The sequence below is a fragment of the Ascidiella aspersa genome, chromosome 1 (assembly GCF_963924565.1).
Source record: "Ascidiella aspersa chromosome 1, kaAscAspe10.2, whole genome shotgun sequence".
NCBI lineage: Eukaryota > Metazoa > Chordata > Ascidiacea > Phlebobranchia > Ascidiidae > Ascidiella > Ascidiella aspersa.
Genome location: NC_139447.1, coordinates 7,384,331 through 7,405,439, shown reverse-complemented (window position 1 = coordinate 7,405,439; position 21,109 = coordinate 7,384,331). Strand labels below are relative to the sequence as shown.

The following is a 21,109-nucleotide window of genomic DNA, read 5'->3' as shown; positions in this document are numbered from 1 at the left end:
TGAAATATTTATTAAGCAATGCACAATATGTGGGTTAGGGGGTCGATTAGTGTTTGGGTGAGGGTGGGTCAAGTATTATTATTTAATACTATTATTTGTCTCACCCAAACCCAAACGCTAACCGGCACCCTAACCCAAATAATGTTCGTTGTGGTAGGATTCTAGACCAGCGCCAAAAAGTATGCTGAAAATGTCGTAAAATAACTGACACTAATAAATTTGAGTATATACTAGTACGCTTAGCTTTTTATCAAACCATCACTAATTCGTTGAATTCATGTTTTTTACCGTCTTAAATTAAAACGTTGTATACAGCAGCTACTGGCTTATTGTTGCACAAACTATTCTGAAAGTGTTTTTTGTTTAACGTTTGAGGTGTCTTATTCATGTTTGAACAAGATTTAGGAATAGGTTATTTAGGCGCTCTTTCACTATTGTACGTGAAAAGTTATGCAAAAAAAAAAATAATAATACCGCATACCACAACGCATATTTTTTGCATTAGGGTGCGGGTTAGCGTTTGGGTGAGGGTGGGTCAAGTAATATTATGTTTATTGATAATAAGAACTTGACCGACCCTCAACCAAACGCTAACCCGCGCCCTAACCCAAACAATATGCGTTGTGGTATGAGGCATTTGAAGAAAAAAATTTTTTTATTAACTTTTACGTACAATAGTGAAAGAGCGCCGTTATTTACCACCAAAACAAGGAATTTAAATCGATATATAATCTCAAATAGGTTTGTACATACAAGGACGTGCAAAAAGCCAATTAATCTGCACTTCCTGAGGTTTTTACTGGACTTACACACCAATTTAAATGGATTACCAAATAATGCATCACTCAGAATTAAGTTAGTCACCATCCGAACTCAAACGATTACACCCTAACGCAAATCAAATTTTGATTTTGAGTGTATGCATACCATTGTGATGTCGGCAAAAAAGTGTATTTGCCCTGTCTGGAAAGTAAGGCAGATCTTGACAAGATCTCATAGCTTTATGCTTAAAAAATTGAGGTAACAGGATGCACCAAAGGTGAAAAGTGCACATGCTTGTTTTGGCACTGGGTGTTCAATTTTCTAGGGTGCAGATTGGTGTCCCTCTTCAAGAATGTTTCGATGGAAAATTCTTGAAATTTCCTGCAAAATAATTGTCTGAATGTTGGGAAGCTGTTTTATATTACCGGTTATTCGGCAACATAGCAAAACTTTAAAAAACTTATCAATTTTGAATCATGAAGAAAAAAAAAATACCAAAATGTTGTTGCCTGAGTTGCTTTATTTGCGCTTACAAGTGGAAAAACTAAAGTCAATTTATTTTATCAATAAAAATGTGCCCTGCACAGTAAACAGGCTGAAAGTAGAAAGCGATAGGATTGGTGTTTAAACTTTTGATGCAATCTTATCGGAATCATAAACAGAGGTCACTACACAAAGCCCTCCATTGTGTTTGCATAGAGGAATGGGGTGAAAATCTGAATATTTATTGATGTCATAATCTCTTGAACCTTCAATTGATTTTGTTTTTAAAAAACATTAATGTGAAAAGTCGAATAATTTCGTGGGGATTCCTGGGAATTTTTATTTTTCAATCTAGTTTCTTAGGAGTACAAAAATCTGGAAAAAAGAGAAATCCTAGTGCAGATGTGATTCGCTAAAAAAACTCGACGGGTTCACTTGCCATGCTTTTCACGATAGGTATTTGCTCGTCAAAATATACAAATGCTTCGTTTGCAAACCACATTTCAATATTTTACTATGTGACTTATTAGTAATTTGATTGAACATCCAATTAGTTAAAAAGAACTAAATGTTGTTTCTGTTCTCAAAAGCCTGTTTACTGTTATACTGTTTAAGTGTCTTGTCTGTTTTGTGAAATAAAAACTTACCATGGACTACGAAACGAGCCCCACAATGCGTTACGACGGCACGGGCGAGGCGCCGCAAGAAGCCGATAACCAGAGCGAAAAAAACGGAAGTACTGGAAGCGAAGGCTCCATTGAAGGTTTTGTGAAAGGTTTGTTTCGAACATTTGCAAAATTAATTCCTAGGCATCTTGGCTTGAATTTTTAACAGAAGTTTTATATTAGTTTAAAAGGTCTAGAATCCTACCACTTTTTTGATACAGTGACGAACAGTTTATCATAATTAAAATTATAAACTGAGAAAATAAAGAATAATGCTTGACCTACCAGAACCCAGATGATAATCATCATGTAACCAAGTGGTAAGAGTTTAAAACGGCTTTAAAAAAAGTTATTTGGCACTGATGGGCACCGATTAATAAGAATGCTAATTTGGATTTTTTTTAGAAAAATTTCTGGTTTTTGTAGATTATTTACAAGAGAAAATGCATTTAAATAATGTTTTAGTTGAAGACGTGTTGGATGATGGGGAGGATCAGTCAAAAGCTCCTCCAAAGGAAACACCTGTGGTTGAAGTTAAACCACAACCAGAAGAACCAGAAGCAACTCCATCAGGTTTGCTAATATGCATATTTTTTCCTGTTTGAAATTAATCATTTTGAAATAAAATATCCTAACAATATTTTTTTTGATTTTCTTGATTACACAGAAGTTATTGCTGGCACCAATCTTTAATCCAGTTCCACCTATTTCTATTTACCAGGCATATGAAATGCAGTATTAACTGCAATGAATTTGTAATCAGCTTTTATTTCATTTTTTCGCTAATAAAAGATAAGCTTGAATATTAATCAAAACTAAAATCCAAATTGTAAAGTTTTTATTTTATATTTTTTTTAAAGTAATATTTTTTCTCAAACGTCCAGTGGTTACCAAATGTATTGCATACCTATACGTAGTTGTAGACCCAAAGTTTAGAAATTATTTTTTTTCCTTACCAACAAAATTGTTAAAAAAAACAGCATCAAGAACTGTATATTTTTCAAACTGTCACAGAATGCTTCACCTTTCGTATTTTTCAATTTAAATTAGCCGCACAATATCTCATACACCAAAATAGCAAGTTTCAAGATCCCAATGATAACCACTGCCTAGCATGTCATACTATTTCCCTATTGATTTAGTGTTATGATTATATGTTCAACCTGTAAACTAACTTATTATTTCTTTAAATGACAGAAATGCCAATGATGAAATGCCTTGATCCTAGAGGTAAGTTTTCAATACTTTACTTTTTATGTGCAAGTTTAATTCATTCTACTAATTCCCACTGTTTATTTGCTTGCTGCTTGCATAAATGTTTAACGCAGTTTGGAAATGTTTAGAAGAACTGAACATTCAACTGAATAAACATCAAGAGTTATTTTGTTAGGTTGCTAGCTAGCTGATTAATTGTTAGTTCTGTCAGGTGCTGTTTTAAACCAATAAATTATTTTTTTTAATCCAAACAGGGATTACCATTATTAGAGTTTTTACTTTTTTTATTTCGCCTCGGTAATACCCCAATTTTAACAAGTAAATTTATATCAAAAAATCTTAGCTTATGTTAGACCAGTGGTTCTCAACCTTTTTTCTTTTGTGGCACATTTTTGTTACACAAAAATTCTGTGGCCCAATAAATTTTTGTGAAAGAACGAACTATAAAAAAGGTGCATTAGTGAGGTACTTGCTTCTGAACAATCAATTTACGTTCCCATTTTCATTCCCTCTCAATTCCTCCCCAATCCATTATTTCTATAAAATTAGGTATAGTGATTAGTGACACAAATGAAACTGAATTCTTCAATAAACCTAGTTTTTTTTAAATTGGTCTGTGGCCCACTGGTTGAGAACCGCTGTGTTAGATAGTTTTATATATAGACCAGCTAGAGGTTTAGTTTGGAGTGTTAGTAACAGTGCATTGTGATATGGACATTGCCAGAACTAACTGACATGTATGGCAAACTTCCTGATAATTGTTGACCTGCTGTTGTAGACAGTTGAAATAAATTGCCTGCAGTTGGACATAGATGACCCACTCAAACAATTTATCACAAAGGAAGTGGGTGATGCTTTGGTTCAGTTTATCCTTTTCAAACAAAACTTTTAAATGCCTGACTTAGCTAAAACCTGGAGTTATTTGTTTGACTGCTAAGTTTATTGCCGTGATTTGTGTAAGGTGTCAACCAAATGTACCCAGGGCCCATGTAGCAAACTGAATGTTTATTTAAGGTGTTACCTCAACCTTTGTAAATAAATGACAACAGTGAATTTGGAAAAGTCTGACATTGATAGGCCATCAGTGCAGTCTGAAATAAAATTACGGGGCTTTTGTGAGAATTATAACATAATTATGCTCTGCAGGTTAAGTTCGTTTTAAGTCAATACAATCCTCTCGACTGATGATTGCCTGAAACTTCCTTCTCTGAAGTCACTTACAGCATATGTCCAATTTGACAATGGGAACTTGGTTGGGCCGATCTATATTTGTCTATCCTTCCTTTCTGTGCTTATGTGTATACAAGTGTAGCACAGGGGGGGCTGTGTGAATTATGTTACTATCTCAAGTCATCATATAGCGAACATTTAAAACAGCTGTTTTTAAGTTGAAATAAGTTAGGCTTGCATTTAAGTGCCAAACAGTGACTGAAATTATTCTGACAGTGTTTTCTGGATAAAAAAGTTTAGTTTGGCTTGTGTGAACGGTTGATTTTGATATACAGTAAACTATGAAAAGTAAATGGGCGTTGTGATGAGCCGACAGCCGATGCAGTATTTTCGCAACGTTGAACTTCGAAAAAAATGTGGCCTTCCAACTTAACTTGCACGAGACCACGCCCAAAACCCTCTTGGAAGACCTCGCTACACCCGAGGGTGACGTAACGTCGTCTAGCAAGTAGAATCGATGCCTATGTCCGTGTCGCCCTTATCTTATTCCCGGCGATATGTGGCCCCTGAAAACAGAATCTATTATTCATGAAGCGATGAGCAGTCTGGGACCTGCTGTTGTCTGCAAGAGGTTTCGAGTTATTTCCCCCTCCAAGTCTAGTTATTTTGTTGTGGAACTCGTTTGTCTGTTGTATAGCCATTTTTCGTTTGGGAAAGGTTTAAACTTAAGGCAGATCTGGCAAGAGTGACGATGTCGCTGTTTTACGGTAAGTGGGCGGTAATCGTTTAAGCCTCTTTTAGGCTAAAGTATTAGCGGAATTAGCACTTTTTAGAACAACCAAAGGCTAAACAAAGTTATCTCTAAAGCTGGTCGCGACCCTCGTTTACGTTTGACTTTTTTTCACCTAACTTTTACGTTCGGACTTCTTCTTTTTACAACGAAGAAAAATTCTTAGATTTTTTAGCCAAAATCAGAATAGCGTTTTGCTGCATAGGAGCTTCGAATTTTTTATTTAAGAAAAAAATTGTGGTTAAATACGGTAAGTCTACAATTAGTTTGGCCTAGGGTGGTTGGAAAAAGCGCCGTAGCCTAATAGTGACTACGTCACTTATAAATCGGTCGTGCGATGGTATCAGCTGGTCGCACATTAGCGCAGCCGAAATAAAGCCGCGTTTGCGTAAATGAGTTGTTTTCTCCGTAAAACAATCCTTTTGGTATTAGCTGGTGTTTTAAATATTACGATTTTTGTGATTTACTTCAACGGAATTTGTTTTAGGATGTCGGTCATGGCGTCTACCGAAACAGCTTTAAAAAATGTTTAATTCATTGTTTACAGTACTAGAATCTTAAAATTATAGTTTGTCTAAAAAGGTTGCCCACCTTACGTTGCTACATCGTTAGGTTGCAGCACAAAATTAAGACTTACAATGTAAGCATGCTGGCGAATTTTATTGTTTATAGTAATCTTTCGCACAGCAAGGGATCTTTTGGAAATTTCCTCGCTTTCTGTCATTTCGTCGCAAAACAACGCATCAAAAGTTTCAAGCGCACAATATTAAAAGTGTCTCACGACCGCTGCGGCAAACAAGCATGACAAAAAAAGTTTTTGAACTGACGCGCGATTGTTATTGTTTTTCTGCAACAGGACTCAAACTAAACAAAACGTTTTTTATTCATATATTTACATTTTTTCAATTTTAAAACAACGTGAAATACAGGTTTCGAGAAACGAATAAGAAGTAAACATGCTAGAAATGCCAAAAAAATACTGTGTTATATCCCCGTGAATTGGGTCTATTCTGCGGCGTTTCAGCTTCGTGTGAACCACCCGAATCGCTGAAAAGACGTGATTCGTCATGCGTGCCAAATTTAGCTGACTCAGAGCAGCAGCACAGAAATGCTCACAAGTTTTAAAACCCGTTTATTAGCGCGATTTTTATTTAAATTTATTTTAGAATGCAAATTAGGCTTCTTCGTATAGCTGCTTTTATATGTTAGGGTTTAAAAATTGGAACGCTAAACATAACAACGAACTTTTTCTACAATATTTAACCAACCATTTTATGTATATTAAAAATGATTATCTTTTAAAATTGTTTGTGTTAAAAAAACTGTGTTGTCAGATGGAAATTTTCCTCAAAAAATATCTTTTCTAGTAAAAGGTGTATTAATAATAAAATAAATAATTGGTGGCACCACTGCTTATAGAAATAGTGCAAAATTAGCAAACTAAACACAGAATCGTCCCGTCGGCAAGGCCAAGGCGGCGTATGACGCGTGAGTCTTATTGCGAAATCGCGTAATCTGTGTTGACATTTGACCGAGGCGCTCGCCTACGTTTCGCGACTTGCGTCGGCCTCGGCTGCCCCCGATTTTGGTCTCACCTTAACCTTTGTGATTTCCTGCATCTGTTCCCTGCTAATCCACAGAGAGCGACGACTTGGCGTCGAACCAGCGCTTGCAGGACTACTACGACCAACTGCCGACAGAGACAGGTAGAGACCTGAGCACGCTTTTTGTCACTGTTTTGCTTGCTCGGCCATCCGAACGTCACACGTAGTGTCACGTCACAATAAGATTTGTGGTTTGATAAAGGCCATAAAGACCGTGTTTGACTCCCTTTGTGCAAATTTGCCATGTCGTACCTTCATTCTTGATGGCGCTTGTCGCTTGTCGTTTTTTGAGTGTCGTGTCGCTAAGTGTTATATAGTGTTTAAAGCTGACGTGTTGTGTCGTCATCCGTTGTCTGGGGTTAATTCCCGTGAGGTGTTGTCTAAATTTACCGACTTAGGTATAGTCTGTGTTTTGTGTGGATCGTTGTGACGTAAAACGCATTCAATTGTCAGAATTTTAAGATTGACGTGAGTTTTGTGCACGTTTAAAATTATCAGGTGTCCTTACGTACTTTTTTCCTGTTTTCTAAACATTACCTTTTGAAATATTTTTAATTCAAAATCCGGAAGCTTTAGGATGCTTTTGTTGAGTCGTTCAAATCCTATCGTCTCAAAAGGAGGCAAGAAAAATTCTTGAAAATCTCATTAAATAAGTCCCTTTGGATTCAATCTAAAATTATTTATGTGTCTTTCGCCATTCAATTTGGCGCAAAATGAAAACTCCCGCTTGCATGTGATCTGCAAAAAAATCCTGCCAAACAGGGGCAAGCAATCCTAGGTCAAAACAGCGGCGCCCTAGCGTCGGCCCCCAATCGTCGCATAACCTCAGTTAACGCACGCTTGCATGTGTTAAAAAATCTTAAAAAACTTGTTAAATGAGTCCCTTTGGATTAAATAGAAAATTGTATGCCTCTTTTCTCGTTCAATTTGATGCAAAATAAAAGCACTTGCCTGGTCTTCAAAACAATGATTTCAAGTCTTGAAGACGCTCGAAACAAAACGATTAACAGAAAACTCTTAAAATACTCGTTTGAATCAGCTCCCTTTGTTCGGACGATACTCACCTGTTTTCTAAACACGGACAGTTCAAATATTTTAATTAAAAATGCGTTAACTTTACAATGTTTTTGTCCAGTGGTCTAACCGACACAAGAAAAAAAAAACACGTTAAATCTGTTGTCCTTTAGTGCAATAGAAAATTATCCAGGTCTCTTTCGCCATTCAGTTTGGCGCAAAATGAAAACACTTGTATATGATTTTCAAAATAATGGTTTACAGCCTCGATCGCGTTAAAACAAAATGTTTAACAGAAAACTCTTAAAATACTCGTTTGAATCAGCTCCGTTTGTTCCGGACGACACTCACCTCCTTGCGACCGAGGACACCGACCTCCACTCGGGAAACTTTGGATCCTACCCGGATGCCGCTCTTCCGGATGTGGTGGACGTCCCGAGCGTCCATGGTCATCCCGAGCCTCTCCTGGTCGACTTTTCCGCTCCTCCCGCATCCGGCGCCACGGAATTTGTCGAGGAGGTGGAAATGAAGAAAGAAGATAATTATGAGGAGGAGAAGGAATTGGGACCCATGGAAGAGCTAAAGGAAGAAGGTGGATGTTGATTGTCGTGGCTGCACTTCCCGACTTATGTGTCGCTCACGTTTTGATGTTGTGATGTTTGTTGTTCCTTGTGGCTAATGGTGTTGTTCTTAAGGTGTGTGCTTGTGTTATGGCTTGTTTTCGACAGGAGGATCCACTGATCAGTTTCACCTATCATCTCTCAAAATGTCTTGACGCCACTGTGTTTGGAACGCTTGTGCTGTTGTGTGGTTGTTTTACGGAATGTCGTGGTTATCACCGTTTTTTTTTTGCAAATACCGCACAAATCCATTTGGTTTTGCCAGTTTGGCTTTTAATGCACACATTGTAAAAAGCAGACATCATTCAAAGAATGCATTCATTAGCGAGCTTTAACAGTGTGATTACGATGGAGTTTAACCAATTTCCTGAAAATTATTGTTTCCATACCCTCTTCAATAGATATAGCTGAGCAAAAAAGTTTGTGTTTTACAGAATACACAATTTAATATTGCTCTCTGCGATTAACGAAGTAAGTTTGAGTGAAAAATCAGGTTTTTGGTGTATGACTGGTAGGCCATTCCTAGCAACCAGTATCTAGCATGCAAAATTTATTTCGTAAAATTTTCCAACCTGTCACGTGTTCTTTGAAACGTGACTGAAACTGGAAGTATTACGCATGAGATTATCGGCCGTTATGTGCAGAAATACACACCGTAGCTTGCTTAAAATATGGAAATAGGCTGTAGTCACTTGCTCTAACCTTTTTTAGTTTATTTTTTTTAAGTACTGCGCTCTATCAAAAAAAAAGAATTTCTACGCATTTTCTTCCACGTGAGAGATTACATTTTGAGTTTTCATCGCCGTTCGGACTAAATAGTAAGTGCTTTTTAAAGTGGGCCAATACGCTATTAGCCCTTCGGTAATAGTATTGCGAGCTGAGCTGTGTAATCGGCCCCTAATTGGATTTACGTCGAATTGCTCGTTCCCCTAAGGAGGGCTTAGTTAGCATCGCGTGGCGCTATTTTGGTGTTGGAAAGAATTATGTAAATGTCCTTTAGGTCTACTTTCAGTTTAGGCGTTTTCATACTATGCCTACTTACTTATGCAAATTTTGTGCAACTTTAATTACGACGTGGCGAGTATGTAAAATGCCAGCAACGTTTTAGGTACAAAATTTGGTATTTCAGGCAAGGCAATGATTAAGTGTCTGAGGCCCGCGGCCTTTAGGTATTTTACGTCTAAATAAACAAGTGCCTGTGTTACATTTACGGACACTGCCAGACGAGCGCTAAACCTTTTGTAAATTAGGAACTGTTACACAACTGTTTACGCGTGCATCACTTTCTAAATTCCTTACTAGCACCTGTACAAGGCTTTACGTGCGGCTCAAATATTGACAATTATATGGGCAACATTCAACTCATCTACGTTTTGGGGTTCCTAAATAAAAGTCGGTTCATACTTTTTTTATTTTAAAATGGTTTTATCGACATTTTAACAGCCGTCTTTAGATTTCAAAACGCTTCTAAAAAAAATTACCTTAACGTTAACTGAAATATAAGAATCCTTATAGGCTTGCATGTAGTTTAACCGCGCTTGTTCTATCATTGTTTTTCAAGTTTACCAGTTGAAATACAATGACAAAACGAGATTTCACCAGTATTGAACTATAGGCGCGTTTGTTGACATAAAAATTTGGGTGCGTGGTCCACTCCCACCCACAAAAAGTTATTTTCGACTTTCCATTTCTGTCGTTTCTGCAACATCGAGTATAAATTTAAATCTAAGTCGTGCCACTAAATTACGAAAGCATAGATTTTAAATCGAGCGCAATTTGCACGACTTCTGTTCAGCAGTAAGCTATTCTTAATTTGTATAGTGATTACTGCAGGATATTAGTGTAAAAAGGGTAATAAAGGCGGATATCATGCAAACCTGATAAAGGAGTCGAAAGAAAAAGGAAATCATCGAAAAAAAAAAGAAAGTTCGCTGCTTTTAGCAATAAGTTTGTAAACAGGCTTATTTCATCACAAGACCGAATCGCCGTGTTACCAAATCTTGCGTAAGAAACGCGCGCCTTGATTTCGACAAAAGCGACCAGTTGTTAGTGTCACGTGCAAGGGACTTCCCCCTCCGCTACCGCCACGTGTAACTTAGCATGAATAAAACTCGGCGTCCTACTGAGCGACCCAGACCTGAACTGTTTTTGCTTGTTTGTGAGTTAAAAGCTGTTAATTCGCTGGTAGTCTTTCGGCCAGTTTTCTTGCAATGTCGTTTTGCCTTATGCCTTGCTTTTTTTGTTAGCCGTCTGATAGCGCTGTTGAGCAGGCAAGCCGTTTTTGAAAACGTTGTTTCTACTCGGGTCAAAAAAGCCACAAGCGGAAGTACGGGAGTCTTCAGCGTTTAATAGAATAGTTTTGCCTTTCTCAATAAACCAGTCTTTAGAGGCAGACAGCTTATCGCAGTCCGCCAAGTTTTGGCACCAGCAGTAAAACCGTAAAACGAAATGGAAAAACAACTCGGCGTTTTTAATGACGGGCAAAATCCTGGTGCGGTTTTAAACTTTCCGCCGTTCGCTTTTTTATAGACGCCGCGCTTGTGTATTCAATTCGCTGTTTGCTGATTAATGGTTAAGTCAAGACGTGAAAAAAATTGGGGAATCCATTAAATAGTGTTCCTTGATGAAGAGAGGAGTTGGGGTATGCGCGGCGTTTTGAATGGCGCTTTTTAAGAACCTAGAATAGCGCTTGATTTACGGAAAGAAACTTAATAGGAGCGCTTATGCCTCGTAGTAGCATAGAAGCGTCAGAATTGTGCCCGCAATGCAAGGACGCCGCAAAGTTGTTTTAGACGAGAGCCTATGCTGCTCGCGCACCGCACGTGAACGCGAATGCACCTGCATAAAAGGCAAAGCAGGGTTACCTACACAAGCGCGAATCCGGTTTGATCATGGCCCGGTGCCTATCCCGCCAGGTTCTGGCTATCAACGCGTCGTTTCGGGCAATTTGTATTTTCGACTGCGCATTTGATCCGGCGCGCGCGCAAACACACGTAATTGTGCCTTGTTAAAAAAACGCGACGCGGGTTGGTCTAAACTGGAAGGAGGCGCGCGCGCCGCACACCCGTACACTTGAGAACCGAGCACTTAACAGCTGCAGTTGTTTCTTTAGCGTTGGTGTGCACGTGGAACGTTAGGTCTCTCGCTCGCGTGTACCTGAAAAATTCCGAATTGCATATCGATCGTGGCTGGCATGGTTCGGCCTTTTTTGATTAATATTCGGGGGTTTACTGCTGCCCCACGACCTGTCCGCCATACTTTATGTGCACTGCGAGGGCGAGAGCGCTTGAATCGTTTAAGCGTATTTCCTGTGTTACCTTTTGTATGCTTTAAACGGTGTTCTCTGGTTGCAACGTGAACTAGATGCTGCGAAAGTAAGTGTTCCCAGGCCCAAAGTTACAAGGTGAATGAGCAAAGTTAATTGAAACAGCTTTACTCTAAATATATTAATTTACAATACACTCATTCACAGTTTTTTAGAGCATAAGTTTAACTGAATATATCACATTGCTATCTTGATCCAGCTGTTGTTCCACTTGTTTTATTTGGACACTTTCGATCAGATTTTGTGGTTATTTGATTTCAAATAAAGTTGTTGTTTGAAGGGATTATTGTCTGCTCTCTTTGACTCTGTAAGAGTAATCAAAAATTTGTCAAAATACTTTTGTTAGTTTTGGCGTTTATGTGAATATCTTTGGTATATACACAACTTAATGAGTTGAGTAATTCATTTTCATTGTGCACACAGTCTTCCTGTAAGCTAGGAGTTTGTTCCTGGAAGTTACTTTTTACATCCATATACATATGTGTCACCAAAGCTTACAACTGACTAATTTAGAGGGTTTTGCTAGTAAATTCTGTCATTCTTGTGGTAGTATATAAAAGTAGCTGCAAGGGTACTGAATTTGTGCTAAAAATGTAAGTTTTGTGTTTGTTTAAAAGGATTTCCTACATCACATTCAATTCTTTAGAATCTTCTTTTCACAGATTTGTTTATATTTTATCTACTATTTAAAACCGTCGTTGGTTGTACAATTGTCTAGAATGGGTCAAGAAGTAACTGCAAAAAGGAACGGTATTGATGTAAAACAGGAGTATGAAGGTAACGTGTACCAAGGGTTCAGTATTTGTTTGTGATGGCTGATGGGTTTAAACACGGTTGGGTAGATATTGTGCTACTTACTAGAATTCAATATTTTTAGAATAATTTTTGCATTGGGTATGTGGGTATTTTATTTAAGTGTGTCTATTGTTTTACATTGTTAAATTCAGTAGCAAAGTTTTGTTTCACCTTTACATTAGTGCATGTGCATACTGTTTACGGTTTGTGGGTAACCTTGTATCATCTTAGGACATCTATGTTGCACCATCTTAAAAAAAATACTGATTCATCAACCCAGCGAATGTGTACATGATTAGTTAGTCTTATGGAAATTATTAAAGTTAAAGCTACTCCATATTTTTATAAAAGCATGTCAATCACAGTGGACCTGTTTGTCTACAATGATAAACAGTTTTGATTCCTAATAACCTATGATCCTTGATTTGGCTTCTATGTTACCCATCCAGCATATAAAATAAGAGCTCTTACAGTGTTCAGTTTGTGATGCTTGACACTTTTGAAGAGCTTGTTGGAATATTTCCACTTTAAAATTGCACTGGTTTGCTGTCTGATATGTGCTTCACTTAACAATACCTATTTAAATGTGTCCCATAAATTTGGTGCCTTTCTGAACTAAAGAATGTAAAAAAACACTACTTTGAAATTTGTTGCTTTTACGCCAAACTGCAACTTGCCCTTCCTGCAGAAGACATAAATACCCCAGAACAAACAGAACCGGAAGTTTCGGCCGAATCCCTAGAGCCCACTGAGCCCCCGAAAAGCGAAACACCGCCCCCAGTGGTCGAAGAAGTGGAAAAACCTCCGGTGTCTGAGCCCGAACAACCACTTTCGAAACCCTTCGACGTTTCATCGTTACTGTCTTGTTCTGTTGGTGGAGGTATTAGCTGATTGTGGTGTCTTGTCTGTATGCTCTGCCTGGGCTGCAAAATGTTTTTATCTGCTTTCAAATAAAAAAAAATGCATTTGATACCAGCGATTTAAGTTAAATGCAACCATAATGGCATGAATTCTATTATGCAGGCAAGTACTTCGAATATTCTGAAATGATTACAAACAGCAAAGTTTCAATTGAAATTTTAAAACCTGATTTATTTTATTTTATTTAAATCACTGTTATCTATTAAAATTTTAGGGATGTTTATTTGAGGAAAAACAACAAATTCACCCCAAAATAGCCCAAATTACCAATTATTTCATGCCTGCATGACCAGTTCTGGCAATGTCCAAAATGATCGGTGTTTGCTCTTAGCATGATGTAAATTGAGCAGCTACATTTTTATTTCTTATTGTTTTCAGAGGCAGATGAAAATGTTAGTGCAGGCCAGAGTGAAGACCCAGGTACAACACACATATATTCACGTTTCGCTCACTCCCACTTAAGAATAGTCAAAAATCAATATAATAATCCATAAAATTCATTGATGTTGTGGCAAAATTGCAGTTTCAATTTGAAGGGCATTAGGCTGCTTTTTTATTATTTACCATGATGTCACATAATTTTTTGCATCTCAAATTACAAAACTACAATTTGGACACGGTATTAAACTCTACAGACTGGTGTTAAAGCATTAAATGATTTCTTTTTCCTATGTCTGTTTTACCTTCAATTGTTAACAGGTCGAATTACCATTTCCACACTGCCCTGTTTGCCACAATGACATTGATATCTCCCATCACATTGTTTTAGCAACTTTGTTAGCTGTAGCACGTCAGCCTAAGAATGAAAAACACATAAAGCTAGTAGTATTTCATTCATTTCTTATCCAAGTTTTTATGTGTGCATAGAGAGATTTTAAGTTGACTAAAGCTTGCTAGCATGCTGCCTCACGCTTACATAATAAAACAAGGTAAAGCGCTTAGTTAAGATATTATTATTTTAACATTACATTAAGCAAGCTAACCAGAGTAAAATTATGAAGACAAAACTATTTCAACTAGTAAATTAAATTTATAAATACCTCGCATATGGTACATTCTGTTGAAATTTTACTTTTTTTAAATGCTAAATAAAACATTTGGATTTCTGTTACCCCAATAAAATATTCTGTTCCTCATCCAATGTTAAAGCACCAATACCTTGGTAGGCCCACAAAGCATCAGCCGTTAACATAGTGCATGGCTTTTTGGTGTTAGCAATCGGTGGGCGACTCTTTCGTGATTAACAAATACTTCTTTTCCTGCAAGCTTTCGCATTTTGGCAAGAATGCCGTAAGTGTCACAACCCTTCAGTGTTGTGTTAGTGATAACCTTATCGATTTTCCATGTTTATTTCAGTTGTGTAAACGCGCCACAAAAATACTAAAGTTAAGCAAAAAATGCATCAGTAAGTAATTAAACTTATTGCTGCTTTATTCTGGTGATAATTAACAAGCGATAAAAATATCTTCCAATCCCAAACTAGTGTTAACTTTTGGCACTGAATTTTGCAAAACTACCTAAAAAAAATTCAGGATTTTATCAATTTTGCGTTATGTTGACACCTTAGCCTTAAGCTTTCGCCTATTCATAAACTCAAAAAATCAAACTTAACTTAAAACTTGTGCGATAGTCGTCGACCTTCTCTACTGGAAGGACTGCAAGGCGTCGGCGGTGACCTTTGGCCTTTCGCTTCTCGTTCTTCTCTCGCTCGGCTGCTGCAGCATCGTGTCGGTATTCTCCTACCTGGGACTTTCCCTGCTCACCGTCACCGTCTCCTTCCGCTTTTACAAGTTCGTCATCCAGACTTTGAACGGAACGCAGCAGCCCAACCCGTTCCAGTAAGTTTTTAGGGGCTCTTCGTTTGTTTGCGTGGGTTTTTGCCCGGTTTGTTTAAAATGGATAGTACTTTCAAATAATAGTTCAATCTAACTAAAATTTCGAACTGATGCTTGATTGACTTCGCCCGCATTAAGAACGTTAAATTTGCGCAATTTGCGAAAGAGTTAATAACAATTGAAGTGCTTACTAAATGTCATTATTTTAAAAGAATTTTATAAAAGTGTGCGTTTAATAACCGGCTGTTTTTTTCTCAAGGTCACTGCTTGATGCTGAGGTCACACTTTCGTCGGAGCAGGTTCACAAATACACAGACGCCGTTCTATCCAAGCTCAACTCTTTCATCGTCAGCACCCGGGACCTTTTGCTGGTCAAAAATGTTGTGGCCTCCCTCAAGGCAAGTATTGTCCTAACTTAATAAACAAGGTTCACCAATTTATTACTTTGTACGTCAGAATTGTGTTCTTGGCACCTCTACCAAGCGACGTTTTAAATATGAAGTAAAATGATCAAGAATTTCAAACCATTTTGTTATTAACGGTATTATGCCCTCTTCGCTTTTCACGTTTGCAGATTAACTTTTATTGCTGACTTAGTTGTCAAAGTAAAAATTCCGAAAAAAACAACCAGCGTTTTGTTTGTTGAGGTTTTCGAAATCGGTTTTCAGCACTTGCTATAACGTTTTGAGTCATTTCGTTGTAGGGTTGTTCTAAGGTTGCTGTTTTTATTGCCCGCATTAGAAAGTTAGAAACGCCAAACTTCCCCTTTAGTCTGTAAATTATCACGATGTTTTCGTTTTTCAGTTTGGAGTCTTTCTGTGGTTGATGACTTACATCGGAGCTTGCTTCAACGGACTTACTCTTCTTATCATGGGTAAAAAAACACATTACCAGTTTTGGTTTTTCAACTCCCACTAGAATACCGTAAGACTAGAACCATAAGAACGAAATAAAGCAACATTAAACTCGGAATAAAACACAGTTCTAATTCCCCTAAGAAATTTAGTGACCCATCACTAACCCCAAACGGGAGCCAAAGAGTATAATTAAAATACTTTTTGTATGACTGAAAGACTGGAATTTCAGTTGGACAAAGTATCATTTTGGGTAAAATTCGAATTAGATTGGAACTATAATTAGAACACACAAGCAATTCACAAATTAGATTAGAATTAGTTTTGCACTAATTCATTGAGTTAAAAATATAGGATTATCTAGTAGTCAAAATCTTCTCTATCTAGTTGTCCAAGTCTTCTCTATATCCAAAACGACACAATCTGTGCAATTGCTGTCTTTGATATTGCTGGCTTTATTGTGTCGTTAGTCTTAATACTATGGTACGCAGAATATGTTGCGTTAGATATTGCTGATTTGTAGGTCTTATTGTATTTATCCAAACCGGAAACCCTGTCTCTGAGGCCATTCCATTCTCATAAAAAAACGTTTTGCCGCGTTTAAAGCTCCAAACCAAAGCGAACATTTCCTATGTGTCCTTACTTGCGGCGTCCTTTTGCACATAATCATTTCCCGTTGAATAGATTGTTATTATTGTTCTATAGCTGCCCGCAGTGGTTTAGTCCCCAGGGCGTGTGGTTGGTACTTAACCAGGGGCGGCTTTAAATCATAGGTTTAAAGGCAGTTATGCGCATTGATTAGGTTTTACGCCGGAATTCATTTCGAGTTTGGACTTTAGCTAAACGACCGTTTTTTGTTTAAATTTAAGGCCCGTTTACACTACAGCTGCACTGAGCTGCACTGAGCGTGAAATTGTTTTCACTTCAGCTGCAGTGAGCTGCGCTGGGCGTAAAAATCGCTCCAAACGTAATGTGTTTCTATAGCTGCACTGGGCTTGAGTTTAGCAAAGCGTGAAAATCGCTCCAAAGCGTATTTTTAAGCTAGCTGCAGCTGCTGCACGGGGCTGAGTTTAGCAAAGCTTGAAACTCTCGTCACAATAGAATTTAAATGCAAATTACGCTTTGCTCAGCTCAGTGCAGCTGTAGTGTAAACGGGCCTTAACCCTCACTTTCGTTCTTAATTTTATTCATAAGCCTTTGTAGATCTCTATACAATCGATTATCAACAGTGGTTAGAAAACATATTGAAGAATTTAGTGGATTTTGGTCACTTTTTTCCGAAAATCATTTAGTGAATCAAGGGTTAAACAAAGTTCCGTTGTTATAAATCCCGGTACTACACTCAAAGTAAAGCTCCTCCGTTCAAATAATTAAGAAGTTAGGTAAACTCAAAACGATCGGCTCCACTTAATTGAATCATTGACTAGAATTTCTTTTTACTTGGTAACGCAGTATTCAAATACCCATTGTTTAGTCTTTAGAAGAAAGTAGAAAAATAAACTGTTGCTGTTTTAAACCCAGTCAGTCTGGTTAGGATGCCTTCTGTCCTTTTTGATAGTTATTGTGCTGAACTCACGCTGACTCGCGTGTTATCTTGTGGTTCTATCGTCACAGATCTCACATTTTAATGCAGAACTGGCAACAGTACAGGTCGTCAAAATTCTGCATATGGTTAGTTATTTTTGTACGCTTCGAATCCAGCAATAAGCGTGCGGTCGCTATCACCGACTCGTAAATAATAGTTGAATAAACAACGTTTTGTGATTAAAATATGTCCGGAACGCGAAATTAAACTATGGCTCGATAAATATCGGGTTTTGAAATAATTTGATAAAACATTTGGGCGCTGGTCTAGAATCCTACCACAGGGTTTAAACAATTTTAAAATCAGCGCACAATATTTGGGTTAATGTGTGGGTTAGTGTTTGGTAGATCAAGTATTTTTACTTAGTATACCTTATTTAATGGTATTGCTTAACCCAACCCAAAAACCTAAACGTACATTTTAATGCAGAACTGGCAACAGTACAGGTCGTCAAAACTCTGCACATATTTAGTTATTTTTGCGCTTCGAATCCAGTAATAAGCGTACGGTCGCCTAATCTTGATTATTGAAATTTATTAATTTCATATTCAGTTTTAAACCAAGTTTGTCATGTCGGATTTTGCATTTATGTACTAAAATTTGATTTCAGGTCGTACTCTATTTTTGACTCAAAATATCAGGCATATGTATCAGGCAATTTAATCTCTCATTCCTAATCAGCATTGTATTTTGTTCTCTCTTAAAAAAAATAGCCGACGTACTTGCCTTCGTGTTGCCCCCGGTCTACCAGAAGTACCAAAAACCGATCGACAGCTACTGCGGCCAGGCTTGCCGCAAGATGTGCGAACTCACCAACCTGGCACGCTCCTACATCCCCGGCGCCAAGCCCAAGGCTGAATAACTGCACCCCCCCCCCCTTACCCCCTAGTTGTCGTCGCGGGTGCCGAGGTTTCGGCGCCTGCACCCCAATCCTAACCCCCTTCTTGCCCCCCTCCCCTGAACCCCCCTTTCTCTCTTTCTTTCATATGTGTCGTTCTCGTTGTTTCTGCCGAGATGCGAATTGCGTTCGTTGCTTTTTTTCACGTTTGCCTGTGTGTGACTGCGTTTTCGATGTTCGAGACTTGATGATCGTCGTGACTAGTGTAACATGATCTCTCTCTGTCCAGACAATTTCGGGCACTTTCTTTCCCGAAGCTTGGTCCGTTTAGGCAATGAAACGCACAAGCTTTTTTCGGTACGCCGTTTCGCGGCTTACGTGTGGGCGACTTAAAGCTTAGGAGGATGTTTGCGTGTAAAAAGCGACATGTTATAGTGTGTGATCGGTGCATGCGATACGCATACGTGCTTCGAAAAAATGTAACTCACCCCCCAAGCCTTTTGGCTGGCAACCCACCTAAATCTGGCCGAATTTCGAACGAGGCACATTATACAGTAAGACGGCAGTCGAAGGTGCTAAAACTTGTAGTTTTGCTTTTGTAAAAAAAAACTTATCACAGCGTTCGACGTTCAGCAGCAAGTTTCTTTTTTGTGAAAACGTTTATTCATTTTCGGCATCGCATTGTATATTGCATAATGCACAAATATCTGTTTCTAGTGTCCTGTTGCGACACATCCCAGTTTATGTTTATAGTTGTTTATATTGTTATTATACATATAAAGCTCATTTCGGTTATTGTACCATTGGTTCACTCGTTTTCCGGTTAAGCAAAAGTACCAATAATAAATTCGGTGGGAATTGAAATAAATTTGGTGAAAACAGTAGCGTTTTTTGTTTGTAAATTTTACCACAAAAGCAAAAGTAGGCTGATGAATTCTGCTTAAGTTTCAAATTACAATGCAGTTATACTTAAGTTTGTTAAACATGATAGATTGTAGTCAGCCAGTTGTTGGTTAAGGGAATGTGGTCGACAAAAGTATGTGTAAGTTCCGGACCGCAAAAAGTAGTCGACATAAAATACGCATTTTGTCTAGGGGTGGTTAACACTAGGTTTTTTATAGTGTACAGTGTCATTTAGGAAAGTCTTTATAAGCTAAGTCCACGATTTTTTGCAGCAGGCTACTTTTTATAGAAATTAGAGTGATTGTATTTCAAACTTTTAGTGTAAAAAAGAAACGAGGTAATATATCTTTGTTTGTGTCTGCGCACGTGTTATATTGCTTTTTGCGACTAAAGCATACAAAAGGTCAGTGTTTCTTAATCAGGTGAATGGTTGAGCTCAGGGTGAATAATTTTTTTGCAGGGGTTAACCAGCCGAAAGGGGTGAATAAAGATGAATCGGCAGAAATGGATGATAGCTTGCGAAACAACCTAAGTAATTGTATGCTGTTATATATAGACGAGATAGTTTTATCATATGATGAGACAAGCGTTAATGAAAGCTGGAAATAGATGCTAGGGGTGAAAAAAACTAAAAAAGTTTAAGAAGCACTGCATTAGGTTAAGCTTTTAAGGAATGTGGCTCTGGTCTGTCACCCCAGTGTTCTAGCTGTGTACATTAGGGTTTGCCTTATTTGAATATTACCTTATTCATTAGTCACAAGACATTGTGCTCATCAGGTTTTTAATCATAAAAATTCATTTAAACAGTTTGTCACCCCAAGTAGTTCGTGTGTTGATTTCAGTAATTTATATGTCAAATCAGCCTTAAGTGTTGTTTTTTAATTTGCTTGTTTTTGTATTGATTGGACCCACCATTATTCCAAAACAGCCAAGGGTCCCATCTGAAAAGTATGGCACTGAGCGAAAAAATCTTGAGTAACTGGGTGCACGAAAGAACGTAACATATACGAAAATCGGGGTACAGGTTAAGTTAATTTTTCCCATTAAAAAAAAGAGTGAGTTCCACTGCTTTATAAAAATTGGCCATGGAGATAGCATTGCGATTTAATTGGCAAATAAGCTGTTGGAATTGGTAAACATCACGAAAAAGGCTTTCGTGCCGATTAGTGTCCGCCAAGTTTTACGCTAGCTAGTCACGTACTGCATCTTACAGGTGTTTTTATAGCTCCCAGTCCGCACGTATTTAGTCATTCATATCCGAAATATGCGTTTAGATTTTCTAAGCGGACATTTACATAACATGCAACATCCAAAATGGATTTTAAACAAGGAGGCAGTCAGTATTGAAACTAACGTTTGTGTATTTTAAAATGCGCAAATGTATTTGTTTGTTGCGGTATTTCATGCTATGGTCACATGGGCATTTTCAGCGACAGTGGTAAGCGAACTAAGCGTGTGTACATCAAAGTTGCCAGTCCAAGAATTGCAATTGAAGTGCTCACTGCTTTGTAAGTGTGTGGGATTATACATTATAATATCTTGTTTTCTACCGGATTTATTATACCACGAAGCTAAGTTGAATACGGCATGTGTAATTTGTATAGAGGTCTAGGTTTTAGTGAAGGGTATGAAAAGCCCAAGACACAATGGTAAAGAATGAAGGTAGCCTAATAAATCTAATTTGGCCAAGTATTTATAAAAAAAGTTGAAGGTGGCTTTTTACTAATTAT

General features: G+C 37.8%; 2 protein-coding genes across 6 annotated transcripts; both read left to right on the top strand.

Moving 5' to 3' along the window:
- Positions 1-1,839: 1,839 nt before the first annotated feature.
- On the top strand, positions 1,840-19,358 carry LOC146166994 (reticulon-1-A-like). Of its 5 annotated transcripts, XM_083380397.1 has the most exons (9): positions 1,840-2,020; positions 2,376-2,483; positions 3,108-3,140; positions 13,132-13,323; positions 13,743-13,784; positions 14,995-15,202; positions 15,459-15,597; positions 16,004-16,073; positions 18,352-19,358. In XM_083380397.1, exons 1-9 carry the CDS (start codon positions 1,894-1,896, stop codon positions 18,498-18,500), a joined length of 1,068 nt encoding a protein of 355 aa, XP_083236523.1. In that variant the 5' UTR covers positions 1,840-1,893; the 3' UTR covers positions 18,501-19,358. The 5 variants fall into 5 exon arrangements, with proteins under 5 accessions (XP_083236523.1, XP_083236525.1, XP_083236524.1 ...); XM_083380399.1 differs by lacking the exon at positions 13,132-13,323; XM_083380398.1 differs by lacking the exon at positions 13,743-13,784.
- Positions 3,168-8,306, top strand: LOC146166995 (uncharacterized). Its single transcript, XM_083391105.1, has 3 exons — positions 3,168-5,062; positions 6,726-6,791; positions 8,029-8,306. Exons 1-3 carry the CDS (start codon positions 5,047-5,049, stop codon positions 8,304-8,306), a joined length of 360 nt encoding a protein of 119 aa, XP_083247231.1. The 5' UTR covers positions 3,168-5,046.
- Positions 19,359-21,109: the final 1,751 nt, after the last annotated feature.